This window comes from Arachis hypogaea, chromosome 11 (genome assembly GCF_003086295.3).
Source record: "Arachis hypogaea cultivar Tifrunner chromosome 11, arahy.Tifrunner.gnm2.J5K5, whole genome shotgun sequence".
Lineage (NCBI taxonomy): Eukaryota > Viridiplantae > Streptophyta > Magnoliopsida > Fabales > Fabaceae > Arachis > Arachis hypogaea.
In genome coordinates, this window is record NC_092046.1 from 84,289,098 (window position 1) to 84,308,058 (window position 18,961).

An 18,961-nucleotide genomic window follows, 5' to 3' on the forward strand; every position below is an offset into this window, starting at 1 on the left:
AATTTTATATTATTATCCTCCTCATTATTATTATGGGAACCCGAATGCAAAATGAAACCCACTTTAAATTGTCAAAAGCTAAATCGAAGTTTTACTCTCTCTCTTTAATCTTGATAATTCCAGCATGAAGGTTCGTGGTTTCCTGATTGAGGGAAGAATATCCGTCTCTGAATTTAGATTGGAGGAGAGCATGATGGCAAGAAGAAGAATGCTACCTGGGTCCTCCGATCCGTAACGTGTTGAACGATAACAGTGACACCTACTACTACTGCTACTACTACTCTTACTATTATTATTATTATTATTATTATTATTATTATTATTATTATTATTATTTATGATATTTTTTAATCAGTGATATTAATAATTAATTCATTATAATTGATATCTTATTAAAAAATTTATCACTAACGAATAAATTACTATATCCACAAAATAGGATTCAAATTTTTAATATTTATTTAAACAGCGTATTAAACTAACTACCAAATCCAAATTATTAAAGATACCTAACCTAAGAATATAAGGCAACCGTAACCGCAAGTGTCACACACCACTTCACGCATCTAAAGTCTAAACACACCTTCCATTTGCTTGCTTTCTTTTTCTACTTTATTATAGCTAACAAGTAAAAGCTAAAGCAGGTTGAAGCAAGAAACAGATGACAACATAGCTAGCCTCTTCTTATTAGTTCATTCTTTTATTATATTAAGAGGAGTCATACATTAATTCAGATTCAGATATTCATTAGAAGCATGGGAACTTTAACGAATGCTTTGGTTCCGTCTAATCTCAAGCCTTCGCTCAGGGAGCAGCAAGACTCTGTTTTTCTTCCTCACAGAAAAGCACTATGGAAGAAAAAGAACCAATTCATTTTTCCTGTATGTAACTTTAATTTTAATTTGAATTTTCTGGTTTTGTTTGTCGAAGGAAGACCTTTTAATTGTTGTTATTGGTTTTGGTTTTGGTGATATGAATTGAATGACAGGTGGCAAGGTTGTTTGGGCCAGCAATATTTGAAGCATCGAAGTTGAAGGTGTTGTTCTTAGGAGTAGACGAAAAGAAACACCCTGCAAATCTTCCAAGAACTTACACCCTCACACATAGCGACGTAACCTCTAAGATCACTCTTGCTATCTCCCAATCCATTAACAACTCTCAGGTAATTCTTTGTTTTGTTCTCTGAAAGAAAAAAAAAAACAGAGCAAGTGATGAACATTGAACACTTGTAATTTTTGGATTAGGAAATGAACACATTAATAACACTTGACATGGTGACGTATATATTATAAGAGTGATTATTAATTAATTGTTGATGTTGATTGCAGTTGCAAGGTTGGTACAACAAATTGCAAAGAGATGATGTGGTGGCACATTGGAGGAAGATTAAAGGGAAGATGTCTCTGCACGTTCATTGTCACATAAGTGGTGGTCATTTTCTCCTTGATCTATGCGCTAGGTTTAGATACTACATCTTCTGCAAGGAGCTTCCTGTGGTAATAAGCATTGACCATTGACCAACATTTCTAAACTTTGCTTAAACATTAAATAGCCTTTTCGGTTTCTCACTGGTTATTTGAAAGACATTACTTTTTTTTGAAATAATATTTAATTTGTCCCCTCAATTGTATGTAGTCTCAATTTAGTGTTTGAAGTTTCAAATGCTTTTATTTAATTTCTAAACTTTATCAATATGACTCACATTAATCTCTAGGCTAATTTTTAATACACAAACATTAATGGAATATTAACATAGACAGCTGAATGCCACGTCTGTAAAACGATATTATTTTATTTTTGACATTCCAATAGTCCAAAAAAACATTGTAAGTGATATTATTTATTGAAATTTTTTCTCCTAAAACAAGTGATCCGAAATCTTTTTGGACTATTTAAACACTAAAACCATAATGACATTGTTTTACAAGTTCCAATATGACATTTAGCTGTTCATATCAGCACTTTATTAACGTTTTTGTGGCAGAAATTGTTTCAGAAACTAATGTGAATCATATTTGCAAAGTTTGAAAACTAAAGAAAGACAATTAAAACTTCAAAGATTAAATTAAAACTCGGATATAAATTTAGAGACCAAATTGAATATTAACTCATTCTTTTACTATTCAAAAATATTCATTAGCTTTTAATTATTTAAGTAATTGATTAATAGTCTGATTATGGATCTAACTAGCCTTTGATACATCAATAAATCACCAGAATAATTTAGGCTAATTATTTGAATAATTAAGAATTAATTAGACAAAATAAAATATTTATTCCATCAAATAGTTATCCTCAAATATATTTGACTGATTTTTGTGTTACATATAACATGATTGTGTTTCTATATTGAATTTATGGTATGGATTAGGTATTGAAGGCGTTTGTTCATGGAGATGGGGACTTGTTAAGGAACTACCCAGAACTGGAAGATGCAGAGGTTTGGGTATATTTCCACTCAAACATTCCAGACTACAACAAGGTGGAATGTTGGGGCCCACTGAAGGATGCGTCTTCGGCTTCAACTGGGTCCCACACAACAAATAGTAACGAGGGTACGCCACAAGAACCGTGCCAAGAGGAATGTAATTGTTGCTTCCCACCGTCTACTTCTACTAGCAAGAATCGTAACCCTTCTTCATGCTCTTCATGTTCACAGCATCATCATCATCGTCATCATAAACGTGACCACGATAAAACATATGACGAGTTTAGGGATCAGCACATCTTGTGAAGTAGCCTCAAATGTTTTAGAACTATCACTTCTTCCATGTGCGTGTTTGTCACTTGGGAAAACCAAAATTAAATGAATTATTTAATGTAAATACAAATTTGGTGTTGGTGCCTACTTTTCCTTTTCTGATTTAGGTTTGTAAACTGATTCAACAGGTTAATGATCAAAGTTAAATCAGTCCCAAAACATTTCGATTCTCTAAAGTTTGAATTTCATTTTAGAGAATAAAGTGTGATCTCTTATTATTTATTTTAAAATTCAACTAGGTATCCTTTAAAAGTTGTACAATATTCAGTCTTTTATTACAATAATTTAAAAAAAATAAAACAAACACATCTAAAAATTATAAATAGATTTAGTGTCTTGTTAAAATTAAATACACATTCAAAATACAAACTAAATAAAACCGAAATTTAAAATTTTAATTTTAATTTTAAATTTCTGTCTCATATTTAATATATTTAATTATTAATATATTACAATTTAAATACACATTCAAAAATAAAATTAGTTAGAATTCAAAATTTCGAATTTAAAATTCTAAAATAAATCTTAAACTATCTTAAATCACTAGTAAAATCTTCATTCCGTAAAGATCCAGAGCTGCAGCGTCTCCCCCTTATTAAATTCTAAATTAATTTTGGATGTGTTTATGTTATTCATTATGTTTTTATGTACATATATAAGTTTTTTTACATAAGTTTTGGATGTGTTATAAAATATTTAGAGTACATTCTTATAATTTTGGATGTGTATTTGAGTTTAATTTTTTCTGTGTTCAATATGTAATTTAGAACTATAATGACAATAATTTAGATGTGTTAATACATAATTTTAAATATGTTTATGTTGTTTATTTAATTTTAGATGTGTTGTTTACATGAGTTTTAAATATTTTGAATAAAAAAAATAATTGAAGTGAGTTTAACTGATTTTTGAAAACTTTTATATTTAAAAACTAGAATTTAACGATTTTAAAAACGTTTATATTTAAAAACTAAAATTTTACGATTTTGGATGTGTTTTAAAAATATTTTGTATATAATATTCTACTATTAAATGTGTTATAATTGAAAAATAAAAACACAATTTTTATGACCATATCAGCTACATCTTCTCTCTCAAACTTTAGATTTTTTTTTGCTTCTTTACTCAAAATATTTTATTTATAACAATTCTATTGATAAAATTAAATAAACTCAAACTTCTTCCAATTAAATAAGAATGGAATTTGTATGTTTATTTTTAAATATAATTAAAAATGATGAACATGATATTTCATAACATTAATTAAGTACAGGTATAAAAAGTGGTGATACCTTCCACCAATGAAGACGAGAGGGTGCTTCTGCTGGAAGGTGGTGATACCTTTCACCGATGAAAAGAGGAGGCTTTAGCTCCTGTTCGTTTGAAATTCACTAATGCAGTGTGAATGTTACGTAAAAAAAAATAACAAATCGTATTTGTTATCAGAAGTTACGTAAAAGAAGTAAAGTCCCAGTAACTACCTATGAAGTGGGTTATGTTGTTAGAAAAATTTTTGTTTTTAATATTTAAATTAAATTAATTTATAGATATGTATCTAAAAAATAGGGATATATTTTAATAAAAAAATAATTAAATATTATTAAAGGCTGATTAGTGTTGTACAAGTAGCATGGGACCAAAAATAAATATGAAAGAGAAACCATTCAAGGGTAGAAGATCATACTTTACTCTCTAAAGTACAAATTTAAAATTTAGAGAATCCAAATTCGTTTCCAAGACATTTTTTAAATTAGTCTTTATCTTTCGGACATTATAAATTAATTACATTTATCATTTCGTTATTTTATTAACCGATTTCATAAAAAATTTATGGTATAAAATGCTAACTAATAACATATATCACATTTGGTTAATAAATAATTTTTTATATTACAAGTTTTAATTTTTAATATATAAAAATAAAATATAATCTAGAATATTGAGCGATATTAATAAAAAAATATTGGTTGTTAACATTTTTCATATCGAATTAGTGACATCTTTTGCTTAGTATTTTTTAATTTATTTGTATAAGAATGAAAACACAAAATTGGACGGAGTTGGAATTAGGAAGAATGGAAAGAAAGGGAAGGAACGTAACTGTCATAACATGAAAAAAACATGTATTCCATGATGGATTGATGGGATGGCGGCCAACCTCCCTCTGCCCATCTCGCCACTGCAAGCCAAGTTGTGATGATGGTGAGTCCCGTATGTTTTGTCATTATGTTATTGTTTATTTATTTTATATTTTATATTCATTTCAACGTTTTTTAATTTTCATATAGAGTCGTTAATGGAGTAGGCTGTAAATATGGGGTACATGTGTACTTTACCAGGGTATGGTGTCAGGTGTGAAGAACTTAGACTGTATAATAAGGAGAAGAGCGATCGGACGGTCCGATTTGTGGGGATCACACAGACGGTTAACATCTACGTATCGTGCAGCCCAAGCTCCCCTGTGAACGGTGTTTCTGAACCCAACATAAACATATCCTCCTTGTTGTCCCACTCCCTCAGTCCGAAATCACTATCAGAGTGTCCCTAACCCTCATAGTCATACTATTCTCTCCTTCTTCTTTTTTCAAGTTGTTCTTCACAGAATGGAAAAAAAATTAAACAATGCCAAAGAAACATAAAGTTAAAATATTGATCATCCTGAATTTTATATTATTGTAAATTATTTCTGTCATCCTGATTATGTAAGTTTATTTTTTTAAACCTTTTCAAATTTTAGAATTATAATTATTTTTGTTAAAAATTTATTTTTTAGTATTGTTAGAAATTGAAGCTAGGTATATATATGACAGAAATATTATTATTGTTAGAAATTTAAAAATATATGTTTAAATAATAGTTAGAGATATATGTTTAGATGTTATTAGTTAAAGAATATTTTAAAAATTTTTTGTAATAATTTTAGAAATTGTAATTAATTAATTAACTTTTATAATTAACTTTAGAAATTATAATTTTAGAAATTATGCTAATTTTTTGTAACAATAAATATATTAAATTAGTGTATAATTTTTTGTAATAGTATTGGGAATTTTGATTAATAATTAGATTTTATAAAATATAATATATTTGTTTTTAAGTATTAATTATATGTTTGTTGTTAGTTTTTTAATTGATATATAATATATATATATATATATATATATATATATATATATATATATATATATATATATATATATATATAGTTGAGGTTTTAATAATAAAGTTTAACATTATTAATTAAATAAGAACCGAATTTATGTATTAGTTATTATTATTAATGGTAAATTAGAAACTGTAGTTAGTAGTAAAGGAATTATTATTATTGACCGATAAATTATCTATGACTAAATTAATTCAATGCTTGCCTTAGGAAGAAGTGTGGCTAAAATAATTAATATGTATAATAATATCGTAATTTTTAAAAATTATGAAGCATTCGAAATAACCCAACAGGATTTTTGATTAAATTTGTAAGTTAAATTATTATTATCCGGGAGTTTAGTAAATTAGATTTAGTAAAATGAGTTATTTTAACTGAATTTTATCTGTGACAGCTGATGAGCGGATAATTTATACGCTTTTTGGCATTGTTTTTAGTATGTTTTTAGTAGGATCTAGTTACTTTTAGGGATGTTTTCATTAGTTTTTATGTTAAATTCACATTTCTGGACTTTACTATGAGTTTGTGTGTTTTTCTGTAATTTCAGGTATTTTCTGGCTGAAATTGAGGGACTTGAGCAAAAATCAGATTCAGAGGTTGAAGAAGGACTGCTGATGCTGTTGGATTCTGACCTCCCTGCACTCAAAGTGGATTTTCTGGAGCTACAGAACTCGAAATGGCGCGCTTCCAATTGCGTTGGAAGGTAGACATCCAGGGCTTTCCAGCAATATATAATAGTTCATACTTTGGCCAAGAATTGACGACGTAAACTGGCGTTCAACGCCAGTTTTCTGCCCAAATCTGGCGTCCAGCGCCAGAAAAGGATCCAAAACCAGAGTTGAACGCCCAAACTGGCACAGAAACTGGCGTTCAACTCCACAAATGGCCTCTGCACGTGCAACACTCAGGCTCATTCCAAACACACACCAAGTGGGCCCAGGAACTGGATTTATGCATCAATTACTTACTCATGTAAACCCTAGTAACTAGTTTATTATAAATAGGACCTCTTACTATTGTATTAGGCATCCTGGATTGTATTTTGATCCTGTGATCTCGTTTAGGGGGCTGGCCATCTCGGCCATGCCTGGACCTTCACTTATGTATTTTCATACGGTAGAGTTTCTACACTCCATAGATTAAGGTGTGGAGCTCTGCTGTTCCTCAAAGATTAATGCAAGTACTACTGTTTTCTATTCAATTCTTCTTATTTCGCTTCTAAGATATCCATTCGCACCCAAGAACGTGATGAAGGTGATGATTATGTGTGACGCTCATCATCCTTCCCCCTTATGAACGCGTGCCTGACAAACACTTCTGTTCTACATGAATTAAGCTAGAATGAGTATCTCTTAGATCTCCTAACCAGAATCTTCGTGGCGTAAGCTAGAATGATGGCGGCATTCAAGAGAATCCGGAAAGTCTAAACCTTGTCTGTGGTATTCCGAGTAGGATTCAATGATTGAATGACTGTGACGAGCTTCAAACTCGCGAATGCTGGGCGTTAATGACAGACGCAAAAGGAGGGTGAATCCTATTCCAGTATGATCGGGAACCGACAGATGAATAGCCGTGCCGTGACAGGGTGCGTGAGCATATTATTCACTGAGAGGAGGGGATGTAGCCACTGACAACGGTGATGCCCTTGCATAAAGCCATCCATGGAAAGGAGTAAGACTGATTGGATGAAGATAGCAGGAAAGCAGAGGTTCAGAGGAACGAAAGCATCTCCATTCGCTTATCTGAAATTCCTACCAATGAATTACATAAGTATTTCTATCCCTATTTTATTAATTAATATTCGAAAACCACATAACTGTTTTATATCCGCCTGACTGAGATTTACAAGGTGACCATAGCTTGCTTCATACCAACAATCTCCGTGGGATTCGACCCTTACTCACGTAAGGTATTACTTGGACGACCCAGTGCACTTGCTGGTTAGTTGTATCGAAGTTGTGACAGACAATAAAACTAGATCAGAGCACCAGGCCTTTGAAGCCATGGATATGTATCACAATTTCGTGCACCAAGTTTTTGGCGCCGTTGCCGGGGATTGTTTGAGTTTGGACAATTGACGGTTCATCTTGTTGCTCAGATTAGGTAATTTTCTTTTTGTTTTGTTTTCAAAAAATTTTTTCAAAAAGCTTTCAAAAATTTTTCTTTTGTTTTCGGAAAAAAAAAATAAAATAAAATAAAATAAAATAATAAAAATAATGTTTTCAAAAATAAATTATTCTATGGCTTCAAAATTTTTAAGAATGAATTCTAGTGTTTCATGAAATATGTTGATTCATATCTGGCTGTAAAGCCATACCCAAACTACTTTGGGATTGGTATTCAACTAATCACTCCAGCCCATGTAATTATATGCTAAAGCTTGGCTGGCTGTTAAGTCATGCCAGACCCTTTGATTGGAGCTTTAAGACTAACATGGCAAGATTCCTGGAATTCATATTAAAAATTTTGGAATCCTTATTTTTCCTTTTTCTAAATAATTTTTCGAAAAATATAAAATAAAAATCCAAAAAAAAAAAAAATTAGAAAATCATAAAAATCAAAAATATTTTCTGTTTCTTGTTTGAGTCTTGAGTCACATTATAAGTTTGGTGTCACTTGCATATGCATCTTGCATTTTTTCGAAAATATCATGCATTCATAGTGTTCTTCATGATCTTCAAGTTGTTCTTGGTAAGTCTTCTTGTTTGATCTTGATGAATTTTTGTTTTGTGTCTTTTCATGTTTATCATATGCATTCTTGAATTCTTAGTGCGTAAGCATTAAAGAATTCTAAGTTTGGTGTCTTGCATGTTTTCTTTGCATTAAAAATTTTTCAAAAATATGTTCTTGATGTTCATCATGACATTCATAGTGTTCTTGGTGTTCATCTTGACATTCATAGCATTCTTGCATGTATTCATTGTTTTGATCTAAAAATTTCATGCATTGCATATTTTTCTTGTTATTCTCTCTCATCATAAAAATTCAAAAAAATCAAAAAAATATCTTTCCCTTTTTTCTCTCATCAAATTCGAAAATTTGGATTGACTTTTTCAAAAATTTTTAAAAAAATCAAGTTGTTGCCAATGAGTCAAATCAAATTTTCAATTTGAAAATCTTATCTTTTTCAAAATCTTTTTCAAAAATCAAATCTTTTTCAAAATTCTTAGTTATTTTCGAAAATTCCAAAAATATTTTTCAAAAATCTTTTTCTTATTTTTAGACCAAATTTTCGAAAATAACATAATCAATTAATGTTTTGATTCAAAAAATTTGAAGTTTGTTACTTGCTTGTTAAGAAAGATTCAAACTTTAAGTTCTAGAATCATATCTTGTGATTTCTTATGAATCAAGTCATTAATTGTGATTTCAAAAATCAAATCTTTTTCAAAACTAATTTTATCATATCTTTTCAAAAATATCTTCTTATCTTATCTTTTTCAAAAATATCTTTTCAAAATATCTTTTCTAACTTCCTAACTTCTTATCTTTTCAAAATTTGTTTCAACTAACTAACTAACTTTTTGTTTGTTTCTTAACTTTTTCAAAACTACCTAACTAACTCTCTCTCCCATTTTTTCGAAAATATCTTCCCCCTTTTTCAAAATTTCTTTTTAATTAACTAATCATTTTTATTTTTAAATTCAAAAAAAAAAATTTCGAAAAATACTAACAATTTTTCAAAAACCATTTTTCAAAAATCACTAACTCTTTTTCAAAATAATTTTCGAAAATTATCCCTCCCCCATCTCATTCTATTTATTCATTCATATCCTAACATCTCATTTCATCTCTCTTCCATCCTCACAGTTGTGTTTCTTCCATTATATTACATTCTTTGTCTCCCCCTCTTCTTCCACTCACACAGGGATCCCTATACTGTGGTATAAAGGATCTCCATTATTATTATTATTTTTCTGTGCCTTCTTCTTTGTCATATGAGCAGGAGCAAGGATAAGAGCATTCTTGTGGAAGCAGATCCAGAACCTGAAAGGACTCTGAAGAGAAAATTAAGAGAAGCTAAAATACAACAATCCAGAGATAACCTTTCAGAAATTTTCGAACAGGCAGAGGAGATGGCAGCCGAAAATAATAATAATGTAAGGAAGATGCTTGGTGACTTTACTGCACCTAATTCCAATTTACATGGAAGAAGCATCTCCATTCCTGCCATTGGAGCAAACAACTTTGAGCTGAAACCTCAATTAGTTTCTCTGATGCAGCAGAACTGCAAGTTTCATGGACTTCCATCTGAAGATCCTTTTCAGTTCTTAACTGAATTCTTGCAGATATGTGATACTGTTAAGACTAATGGAGTAGATCCTGAAGTCTACAGGCTCATGCTTTTCCCTTTTGCTGTAAGAGACAGAGCTAGATTATGGTTGGATTCTCAACCCAAAGACAGCCTGAACTCTTGGGATAAGCTGGTCACGGCTTTCTTAGCCAAGTACTTTCCTCCTCAAAAGCTGAGCAAGCTTAGAGCTGATGTTCAAACCTTCAGACAGAAAGAAGGTGAATCCCTCTATGAAGCTTGGGAAAGATACAAACAGTTGACCAAAAAATGTCCTTCTGACATGCTTTCAGAATGGACCATCCTGGATATATTCTATGATGGTTTATCTGAGCTATCAAAGATGTCACTGGACACTTCTGCAGGTGGATCCATTCACCTAAAGAAAACGCCTGCAGAAGCTCAAGAACTCATTGACATGGTTGCTAATAACCAGTTCATGTACACTTCTGAAAGGAATCCTGTGAGTAATGGGATGCCTATGAAGAAGGGAGTTCTTGAGGTTGATACTCTAAATGCCATATTGGCTCAGAATAAAATATTGACTCAGCAAGTCAATATGATTTCTCAGAGTCTGCATGGAATGCAAGCTGCATCCAACAGTACTCAAGAGGCATCTTCTAAAGAAGAAGCTTATGATCCTGAGAACCCTACAATAGCAGAGGTAAATTACTTAGGTGAACCATATGGAAACACCTATAACTCAACATGGAGAAATCATCCAAATTTCTCATGGAAGGATCAAAAGGCCCAACAAGGCTTTAATAATGGTGGAAGAAACAGGTTTAGCAATAGCAAGCCTTTTCCATCATCAACTCAGCAACAGACAGAGAACTCTGAACAAAATGCTTCTAATTTAGCAAATCTAGTCTCTGATCTATCTAAGGCCACTGTAAGTTTCATGAATGAAACAAGGTCTTCCATTAGAAATCTGGAAGCACAAGTGGGCCAGCTGAGTAAAAGGATCACTGAAATCCCTCCTAGTACTCTCCCAAGCAATACAGAAGAGAACCCAAAAGGAGAGTGCAAGGCCATTGACATAAGCGCCATGGCCGAACCTGTGAGGAGAGGAGAGGACGTGAATCCCAAGGAGGAAGACCTCCTGGGACGTCCAGTGATCAATAAGGAGCTTCCCTCTGGGGAACCAAAGGACTCTGAGGCTCATCTAGAGACTATAGAGATTCCATTGAACCTCCTTATGCCCTTCATGATCTCTGATGAATATTCTTCTTCTGAAGAGAATGAGGATGTTACTGAAGAGTAAACTGCCAAGTTTCTTGGTGCAATCATGAAGCTGAATGCCAAATTATTTGGCATTGATGCTTGGGAAGTTGAACCTCCCTTGTTCATCAATGAACTAAGTGATCTGGATCAACTGACATTGCCTCAGAAGAGACAGGATCCTGGAAAGTTCATAATCCCTTGTACCATAGGCACCATGATCTTTAAGGCTCTGTGTGACCTTGGTTCAGGAATAAACCTCATGCCCCTCTCTGTAATAGAGAAACTGGGAATCTATGGGGTACAAGCTGCTAAAATCTCACTAGAGATGGCAGACAGCTCAAGAAGACAGGCTTATGGACAAGTAGAAGATGTATTAGTAAAGGTTGAGGGCCTTTACATACCTACTGATTTCATAGTCCTGGATACTGGAAAGGAAGAGGATGAATCTATCATCCTAGGAAGACCTTTCCTGGCCACAGCAAGAGCTGTGATTGATGTTGACAGAGGTGAAATAGTCCTTCAATGGAATGAGAACTCCCTTGTATTCAAAACTCAAGGATCTCCCTCTGCAACCATGGAGAGGAAGCTTGAAAAGCTTCTCTCAAAGCAGAGTCAACCAGAGCCCCCACAGTCAAACTCTAAGTTTGGTGTTGGGAGGCCACAACCAAACTCTAAGTTTGGTGTTGAACTCCCATATCCAAACTCTAAGTTTGGTGTTGGAGAGTCTCAACAAAGCTCTGCACATCTATGAGGCTCCATGAGAGCCCACTGTCAAGCTATTGACATTAAAGAAGCGCTTGTTGGGAGGCAACCCAATGTTTATCTAATTCTTATTTTTATTGTTTTTCATGTTTTCTTAGGTTCATGATCATGTGGAGTCACAAAATAAATATAAAAATTGAAAACGGAATCAAAAACAGCAGAAGAAAAATCACACCCTGGAGGAGCATCTGTCTGGCGTTCAAACGCCAGAACAGAGCATAGTTCTGGCGCTGAACGCCCAGAACAAGCATGGTTCTGGCGTTCAACGCCAGAAATGGCAGCAAAGGGGCGTTGAACGCCCAAAATGGGCACCAACCTGGCGCTGAACGCCCAGAGTTGTGTGCAAGGGCATTTTACATGCCTAAATTGGTGCAGGGATGTAAATGCCTTGACACCTCAAGATCTGTGGACCTCACAGGATCACCTCAGGATCCGTGGACCCCACAGGATCCCCACCCACCTCCACTCACTCTCTTCTCTCTTCTCAATCATCCTCTATTCCCAATAAACACTCTTCCCTAATTAACCCTTTACCAAACACCCACTTTCCTTCAAAATTCAACATCTCTTTCCCACCCAATCCCACCCATATGGCCGAATACACATCTCCCTCCATCTCCTCCATATCTTCTTCTTATTCTTCTATTCTTTCTTCTTTTGCTCGAGGGCGAGCAACATTCTAAGTTTGGTGTGGTAAAAGCATAGCTTTTTTGTTTTTTCCATAACCATTGATGGCACCTAAGGCCAGAGAAACCTCTAGAAAGAGGAAAAGAAAGACAAAAGCTTCCATCAAGGGTCTATAGCTCAGTGGTAGAACATTTGACTGCAGATCAAGAGATCCCTGAGATACCTCAGGGGATACATTTTCTTCCACACAATTATTGGAAGCAACTAAGGGTGGAAAATCAAGAGCACTCCATCATCCTTCATGAAATCAGAGAAGATCTAAAAGCAATGAAGGAGGAGCAGCAAAGACAAGGAAGAGACATAGAAGAGCTCAAGGACATCACTAAGGTGGACTCATTCCTTGTTCTTACTTTCTCTGTTTTTCGTTTTCTATGTTATGTGCTTATCTATGTTTGTGTCTTCATTACATGATCATTAGTAGTTAGTAACTATGTCTTAAAAGCTATAAATGTCCTATGAATCTATCACCTCTCTTAAATTAAAAATGTTTTAATTCAAAAGAACAAGAAGTACATGAGTTTTGAATTTATCCTTGAACTTAGTTTAATTATATTGATGTGGTGACAATGCTTCTTGTTTTCTGAATGTATGCTTGAACAGTGCATATGCCTTTTGAAGTTGTTGTTTAAGAATGTTAAATATGTTGGCTCTTGAAAGAATGATGACTAGGAGACATGTTATTTGATAATCTGAAAAATCATAAAAATGATTCTTGAAGCAAGAAAAAGCAGCAAAGAACAAAGCTTGCAGAAAAAAAAAAATAGGCGAAAAAAAAAAAAGAAAGAAAAAGAAAAAGCAAGCAGAAAAAGCCAAAAGCTCTTAAAACCAAGAGGCAAGAGCAAAAAGCCAATAAAAAGGATCCCAAGGCTTTGAGCATCAGTGGATAGGAGGGCCTAAAGGAATAAAATCCTGGTCTAAGCGGCTAAACCAAGCTGTCCCTAACCATGTGCTTGTGGCGTGTAGGTGTCAAGTGAAAACTTGAGACTGAGCGGTTAAAGTCAAGGTCCAAAGCAAAAACAAAGAGTGTGCTTAAGAACCCTGGACACCTCTAATTGGGGACTCTAGCAAAGCTGAGTCACAATCTGAAAAGGTTCACCCAATTATGTGTCTGTGGCATTTATGTATCCGGTGGTAATACTGGAAAACAAAGTGCTTAGGGCCACGGCCAAGACTCATAAAGAAGCTGTGTTCAAGAATCATCATACTGAACTAGGAGAGTCAATAACACTATTCGAAATCTGAAGTTCCTATAGATGCCAATCATTCTAAACCTCAATGGATAAAGTGAGATGCCAAAACTATTCAAGAGGCAAAAAGCTATAAGTCCCGCTCATATGATTGAAACTATGTTTCATTGATAGTTTGGAATTTATAGTATATTCTCTTCTTTTTATCCTATTTGATTTTCAGTTGCTTGGGGACAAGCAACAATTTAAGTTTGGTGTTGTGATGAGCGGATAATTTATACGCTTTTTGGCATTGTTTTTAGTATGTTTTTAGTAGGATCTAGTTACTTTTAGGGATGTTTTCATTAGTTTTTATGTTAAATTCACATTTCTGGACTTTACTATGAGTTTGTGTGTTTTTCTATAATTTCAGGTATTTTCTGGCTGAAATTGAGGGACTTGAGCAAAAATCAGATTCAGAGGTTGAAGAAGGACTGCTGATGCTGTTGGATTCTGACCTCCCTGCACTCAAAGTGGATTTTTTGGAGCTACAGAACTCGAAATGGCGCGCTTCCAATTGCGTTGAAAAGTAGATATCCAGGGCTTTCCAGCAATATATAATAGTCCATACTTTGGCCAAGAATTGACGACGTAAACTGGCGTTCAACGCCAGTTTTCTGCCCAAATCTGGCGTCCAGCGCCAGAAAAGGATCCAAAACCAGAGTTGAACGCCCAAACTGGCACAGAAACTGGCGTTCAACTCCACAAATGGCCTCTGCACGTGCAACACTCAGGCTCAGCCCAAACACACACCAAGTGGGCCCAGGAAGTGGATTTATGCATCAATTACTTACTCATGTAAACCCTAGTAACTAGTTTATTATAAATAGGACCTCTTACTATTGTATTAGGCATCCTGGATTGTATTTTGATCCTGTGATCTCGTTTAGGGGGCTGGCCATCTCGGCCATGCCTGGACCTTCACTTATGTATTTTCATACGGTAGAGTTTCTACACTCCATAGATTAAGGTGTGGAGCTCTGCTGTTCCTCAAAGATTAATGCAAGTACTACTGTTTTCTATTCAATTCTTCTTATTTCGCTTCTAAGATATCCATTCACACCCAAGAACGTGATGAAGGTGATGATTATGTGTGACGCTCATCATCCTTCCCCCTTATGAACGCGTGCCTGACAAACACTTCTGTTATACATGAATTAAGCTAGAATGAGTATCTCTTAGATCTCCTAACCAGAATCTTCGTGGCGTAAGCTAGAATGATGGCGGCATTCAAGAGAATCCGGAAAGTCTAAACCTTGTCTGTGGTATTCCGAGTAGGATTCAATGATTGAATGACTGTGACGAGCTTCAAACTCGCGAATGCTGGGCGTTAGTGACAGACGCAAAAGGAGGGTGAATCCTATTCCAGTATGATCGGGAACCGACAGATGAATAGCCGTGCCGTGACAGGGTGCGTGAGCATATTATTCACTGAGAGGAGTGGATGTAGCCACTGACAACGGTGATGCCCTTGCATAAAGCCATCCATGGAAAGGAGTAAGACTGATTGGATGAAGATAGCAGGAAAGCAGAGGTTCAGAGGAACGAAAGCATCTCCATTCGCTTATCTGAAATTCCTTCCAATGAATTACATAAGTATTTCTATCCCTATTTTATTAATTAATATTTGAAAACCACATAACTGTTTTATATCCTCCTGACTGAGATTTACAAGGTGACCATAGCTTGCTTCATACCAACAATCTCCGTGGGATTCGACCCTTACTCACGTAAGGTATTACTTGGACGACCCAGTGCACTTGCTGGTTAGTTGTATCGAAGTTGTGACAGACAATAAAACTAGATCAGAGCACCAGGCCTTTGAAGCCATGGATATGTATCACAATTTCGTGCACCAACAGCTGTGTAATTTTAATTAATATGTTTTGTGTAGGTAATTGTCAAATAAATTGAATTTAGTAAGAGTATTTGTGTTAATTGTATTTATTCATACATGGTAGTTACTAAATTGTATAATTAATAGGAAGTTTAGCATCAGGCCATTATAATTAGTTACTCTAATTCGAAAATGATTAAATTTTAGTAGTAAATTAGTAATTATTAATAATTTGGCTAATAGTCTGTTATGTTTTTGTAGAGTTCACGGATGTTGACATGTGACCACTCACTACTTCCGGATCGGTACTGTCCTAATATGGAGGAGCATTTATGGTTTATCGGTTTTTATCAGGCTTCTCAGATTGGAATAGTTTAACGCCAGAAAGCACTGGTAAATACTCTAGTCGAAAGGTGGCACCCAGACACACACACCTTTCACCTTTTCGATTGGTGAGTGTGCAGTGACACTGGAGGATGTAGCCGTTATTCTTGGTCTCCCGACAAACGGTCTTCTAGTGACCGGAATCACGTTGAGCAATTTCGAAGCCTTAGAGGGTGAGTGTTTTCACCAGTTTGGGGTTACACCAACAAAGTCCGACTGTAGAGGAAGCTGCATAAAATTGATGTGGCTCCGGGATTTAAAAGAACATTTACAGTTGATTGACAAAAAAAGTGTTTAGAGGTACATGAAGTGCCACATTATGTTGTTATTGGGTACGATCTTATTTGGAGACAAGTCTGGGGCATCTGTGCACTGGAAGTTTCTGCCTTTGCTCCGTGATTTTGGTAGTATCAGACAGAATAATTGGGGGATTGGCATGCCTAGCGCACCTGTACAGGTCGTTATGCAGGGGGACTCGGCTTAACCAGTTAGTGTAAGTCTCGCCCCGTTCTCGTAAACGCTGGTAGCGCAGTTCGTACTCGCAAACCGTTCTCGAATATCCTGCACAATAAGAAAAAAACAAACAAGCAAAGAATAGATGAGAAACACTGCTTGAAGGTAACTCTGTTAATAACAAATTTCGAATTAATAAATTTTACCTATATTGACGACAAGTTTTTGCAGGTACGGTGCCTTGAACTTTCTCAAAAAATTTGACTCTATATGCCTGATGCAAAACATGTGAAAAGCTCTCGGAGGCGGCGAAGCTTTGTTACTCCGGGCCACAGTTGCATTGATGGATTCGTGTCGGTCAGAAATCAATCTCACACCATCCCGTGTCACAACATGTTGTCGCAGTTACTAAGAAAAAAGTACCATGCATCAGAAGTTTCTCCCTCCACAAAAGCAAACGCAATCGGGACGATATTATTGTTACCATCCTGTGAAACTGCAACCAACAGACAACCCTTATACTTTCCGTACAAGTGAGTCCCATCAACCTAGACAACTGGTTTACGTTGTCTGAACGCTCTAATGCAGGGGTAATAACTCCAAAAGACTTGATGCAATACCCGGATATCAGTTACCAAGTCATCGCCTTGATATGCAGGCATAGTCTCAAAATGGACGACTGCTGATGGCTCCTTATGACACATTGCCTCAAACCATATGGGCAAAGCTTCGTACGATGCTTCTCAACCTCCAAATATTTTTTCCACTGATTTTTGCTTAGCCAACCATGCTTTCCGATAGCTGATGGTGTAATTGAACTTCGACTGCACTTCCGAAATAACTGATTTCACCTTTATTGAGGGGTCCGCCTCAACCAACGGCTTTATTGCTTCTGCAATTGTGTTCGAATCCAGCTTCGAATGATATTGAGAAATGGTGGCTCTAGTACAAGTGTGACTACCGTTGTACCTCTTTATAACCCAACAGTACTTTTTGCTGATCATGCTAACCCTGATAAGCCAATCACACCCTAATCCATACTGTATACAGTTGGCATAAAACATCAAAGGCTCCGACTCATACACCCGGTAGTCTACGTCTCTTCAGATGGTATAATCTTTCATTGTCATAATAACAACTTCCGTGGAACTGAATTCCATTCCGATTCAAATTCACCATCTGCGACCATAGAAATTTCTACCACGACGACAGCCATATGAAAAATATTTAATACATAAATATTTAATAACGGAAATTAAAAGTAAGTCAATACTCACTACATCCACATTAATATAAATAAACTTTCCATCATGTTATTATCTCACTTTTAACATAATAAAACCATAATCACATAAATATTATTATTATTATCTTAATTTTAATTACATAATTAATGCATACTAATTAATATTTGACCAAATCAATAACTCACTAAAAATATTATTATCTTAATTTTAACTACATAAAGACATAAACAATTGTTAATTGAGCATAGTTGTCACTTAGTTATTTGGTACATCGATCAATATAGATTATTACCAAAAGTCTAATCCTTCGTATAAATATATGCCTTTACGTACCTGCACTCATATATTCTGGAAACTCCGGCACATGCATGGCTTCTAAGTCCAGAACCTGCATGAAAGATGGCTCCTCAAATGGATGTTCATTTGCAAGTGCATTTGCGACGTCTACCGCATTCGGAGCTATCGCCTCGTCACCTTGATCTTCGTCTCTGTCTGGAGCAACAACTTTGTACTTGCTTTCAAACTCTTGCTCACTGTCACTATTGTAATCTTCCCGTTTAATATTTTGGTCGGCTTCAGATTGTTCGAATTCAATGTACAACTCGATGATATCTGAGCACAAGTTTCAATATACATTGAAAACATCTCCTGCATACTCACTTCGTCGGTTACATATTTGGTTTGAAATTGAACGAATTCACCAAATACCGGTATGGGATATTTGTATAAAATACATGATATTTTTTCTTGACATCTCAGAATCTATCTTCTCACAAATGACACCTTTTAGCTCTTCAAATGAGATTGTGAATTGAATAACAATATCTAACAGATTCTCGCAACTAAATTTCACTCCTTTAGATGTTTGTAATAAAATCTGACCAAAATAATATACTTTAAGTGGAACTCTATCATCCATTTCTCAC

The 18,961-nt window shown here is 34.7% G+C and overlaps 1 protein-coding gene and 1 non-coding gene across 2 annotated transcripts; one reads left to right on the forward strand and one right to left on the reverse strand.

Moving 5' to 3' along the window:
* Positions 1–545: 545 nt before the first annotated feature.
* On the forward strand, positions 546–2,920 carry LOC112722274 (protein STAY-GREEN, chloroplastic). The gene is made up of 4 exons (XM_025773262.3): positions 546–881; positions 989–1,162; positions 1,329–1,496; positions 2,372–2,920. Exons 1-4 carry the CDS (start codon positions 756–758, stop codon positions 2,732–2,734), a joined length of 831 nt encoding a protein of 276 aa, XP_025629047.1. The 5' UTR covers positions 546–755; the 3' UTR covers positions 2,735–2,920.
* A 7,476-nt stretch (positions 2,921–10,396) lies between these two features.
* On the reverse strand, positions 10,397–10,504 carry LOC112724160 (small nucleolar RNA R71). Its single transcript, XR_003163337.1, has one exon. It is a non-coding gene; the product is annotated as a small nucleolar RNA R71 (small nucleolar RNA).
* Positions 10,505–18,961: the final 8,457 nt, after the last annotated feature.

Excerpts from the sequence above, each read along its gene's own strand:
- LOC112722274 (XM_025773262.3), top strand. The coding sequence starts at position 756 with ATGGGAACTTTAACGAATGCTTTGGTTCCGTCTAATCTCAAGCCTTCG. Across the intron at positions 882-988 it reads AGAACCAATTCATTTTTCCT|GTGGCAAGGTTGTTTGGGCC; the intron begins GTATGTAACTTT and ends ATTGAATGACAG. Across the intron at positions 1,163-1,328 it reads AATCCATTAACAACTCTCAG|TTGCAAGGTTGGTACAACAA; the intron begins GTAATTCTTTGT and ends TGTTGATTGCAG.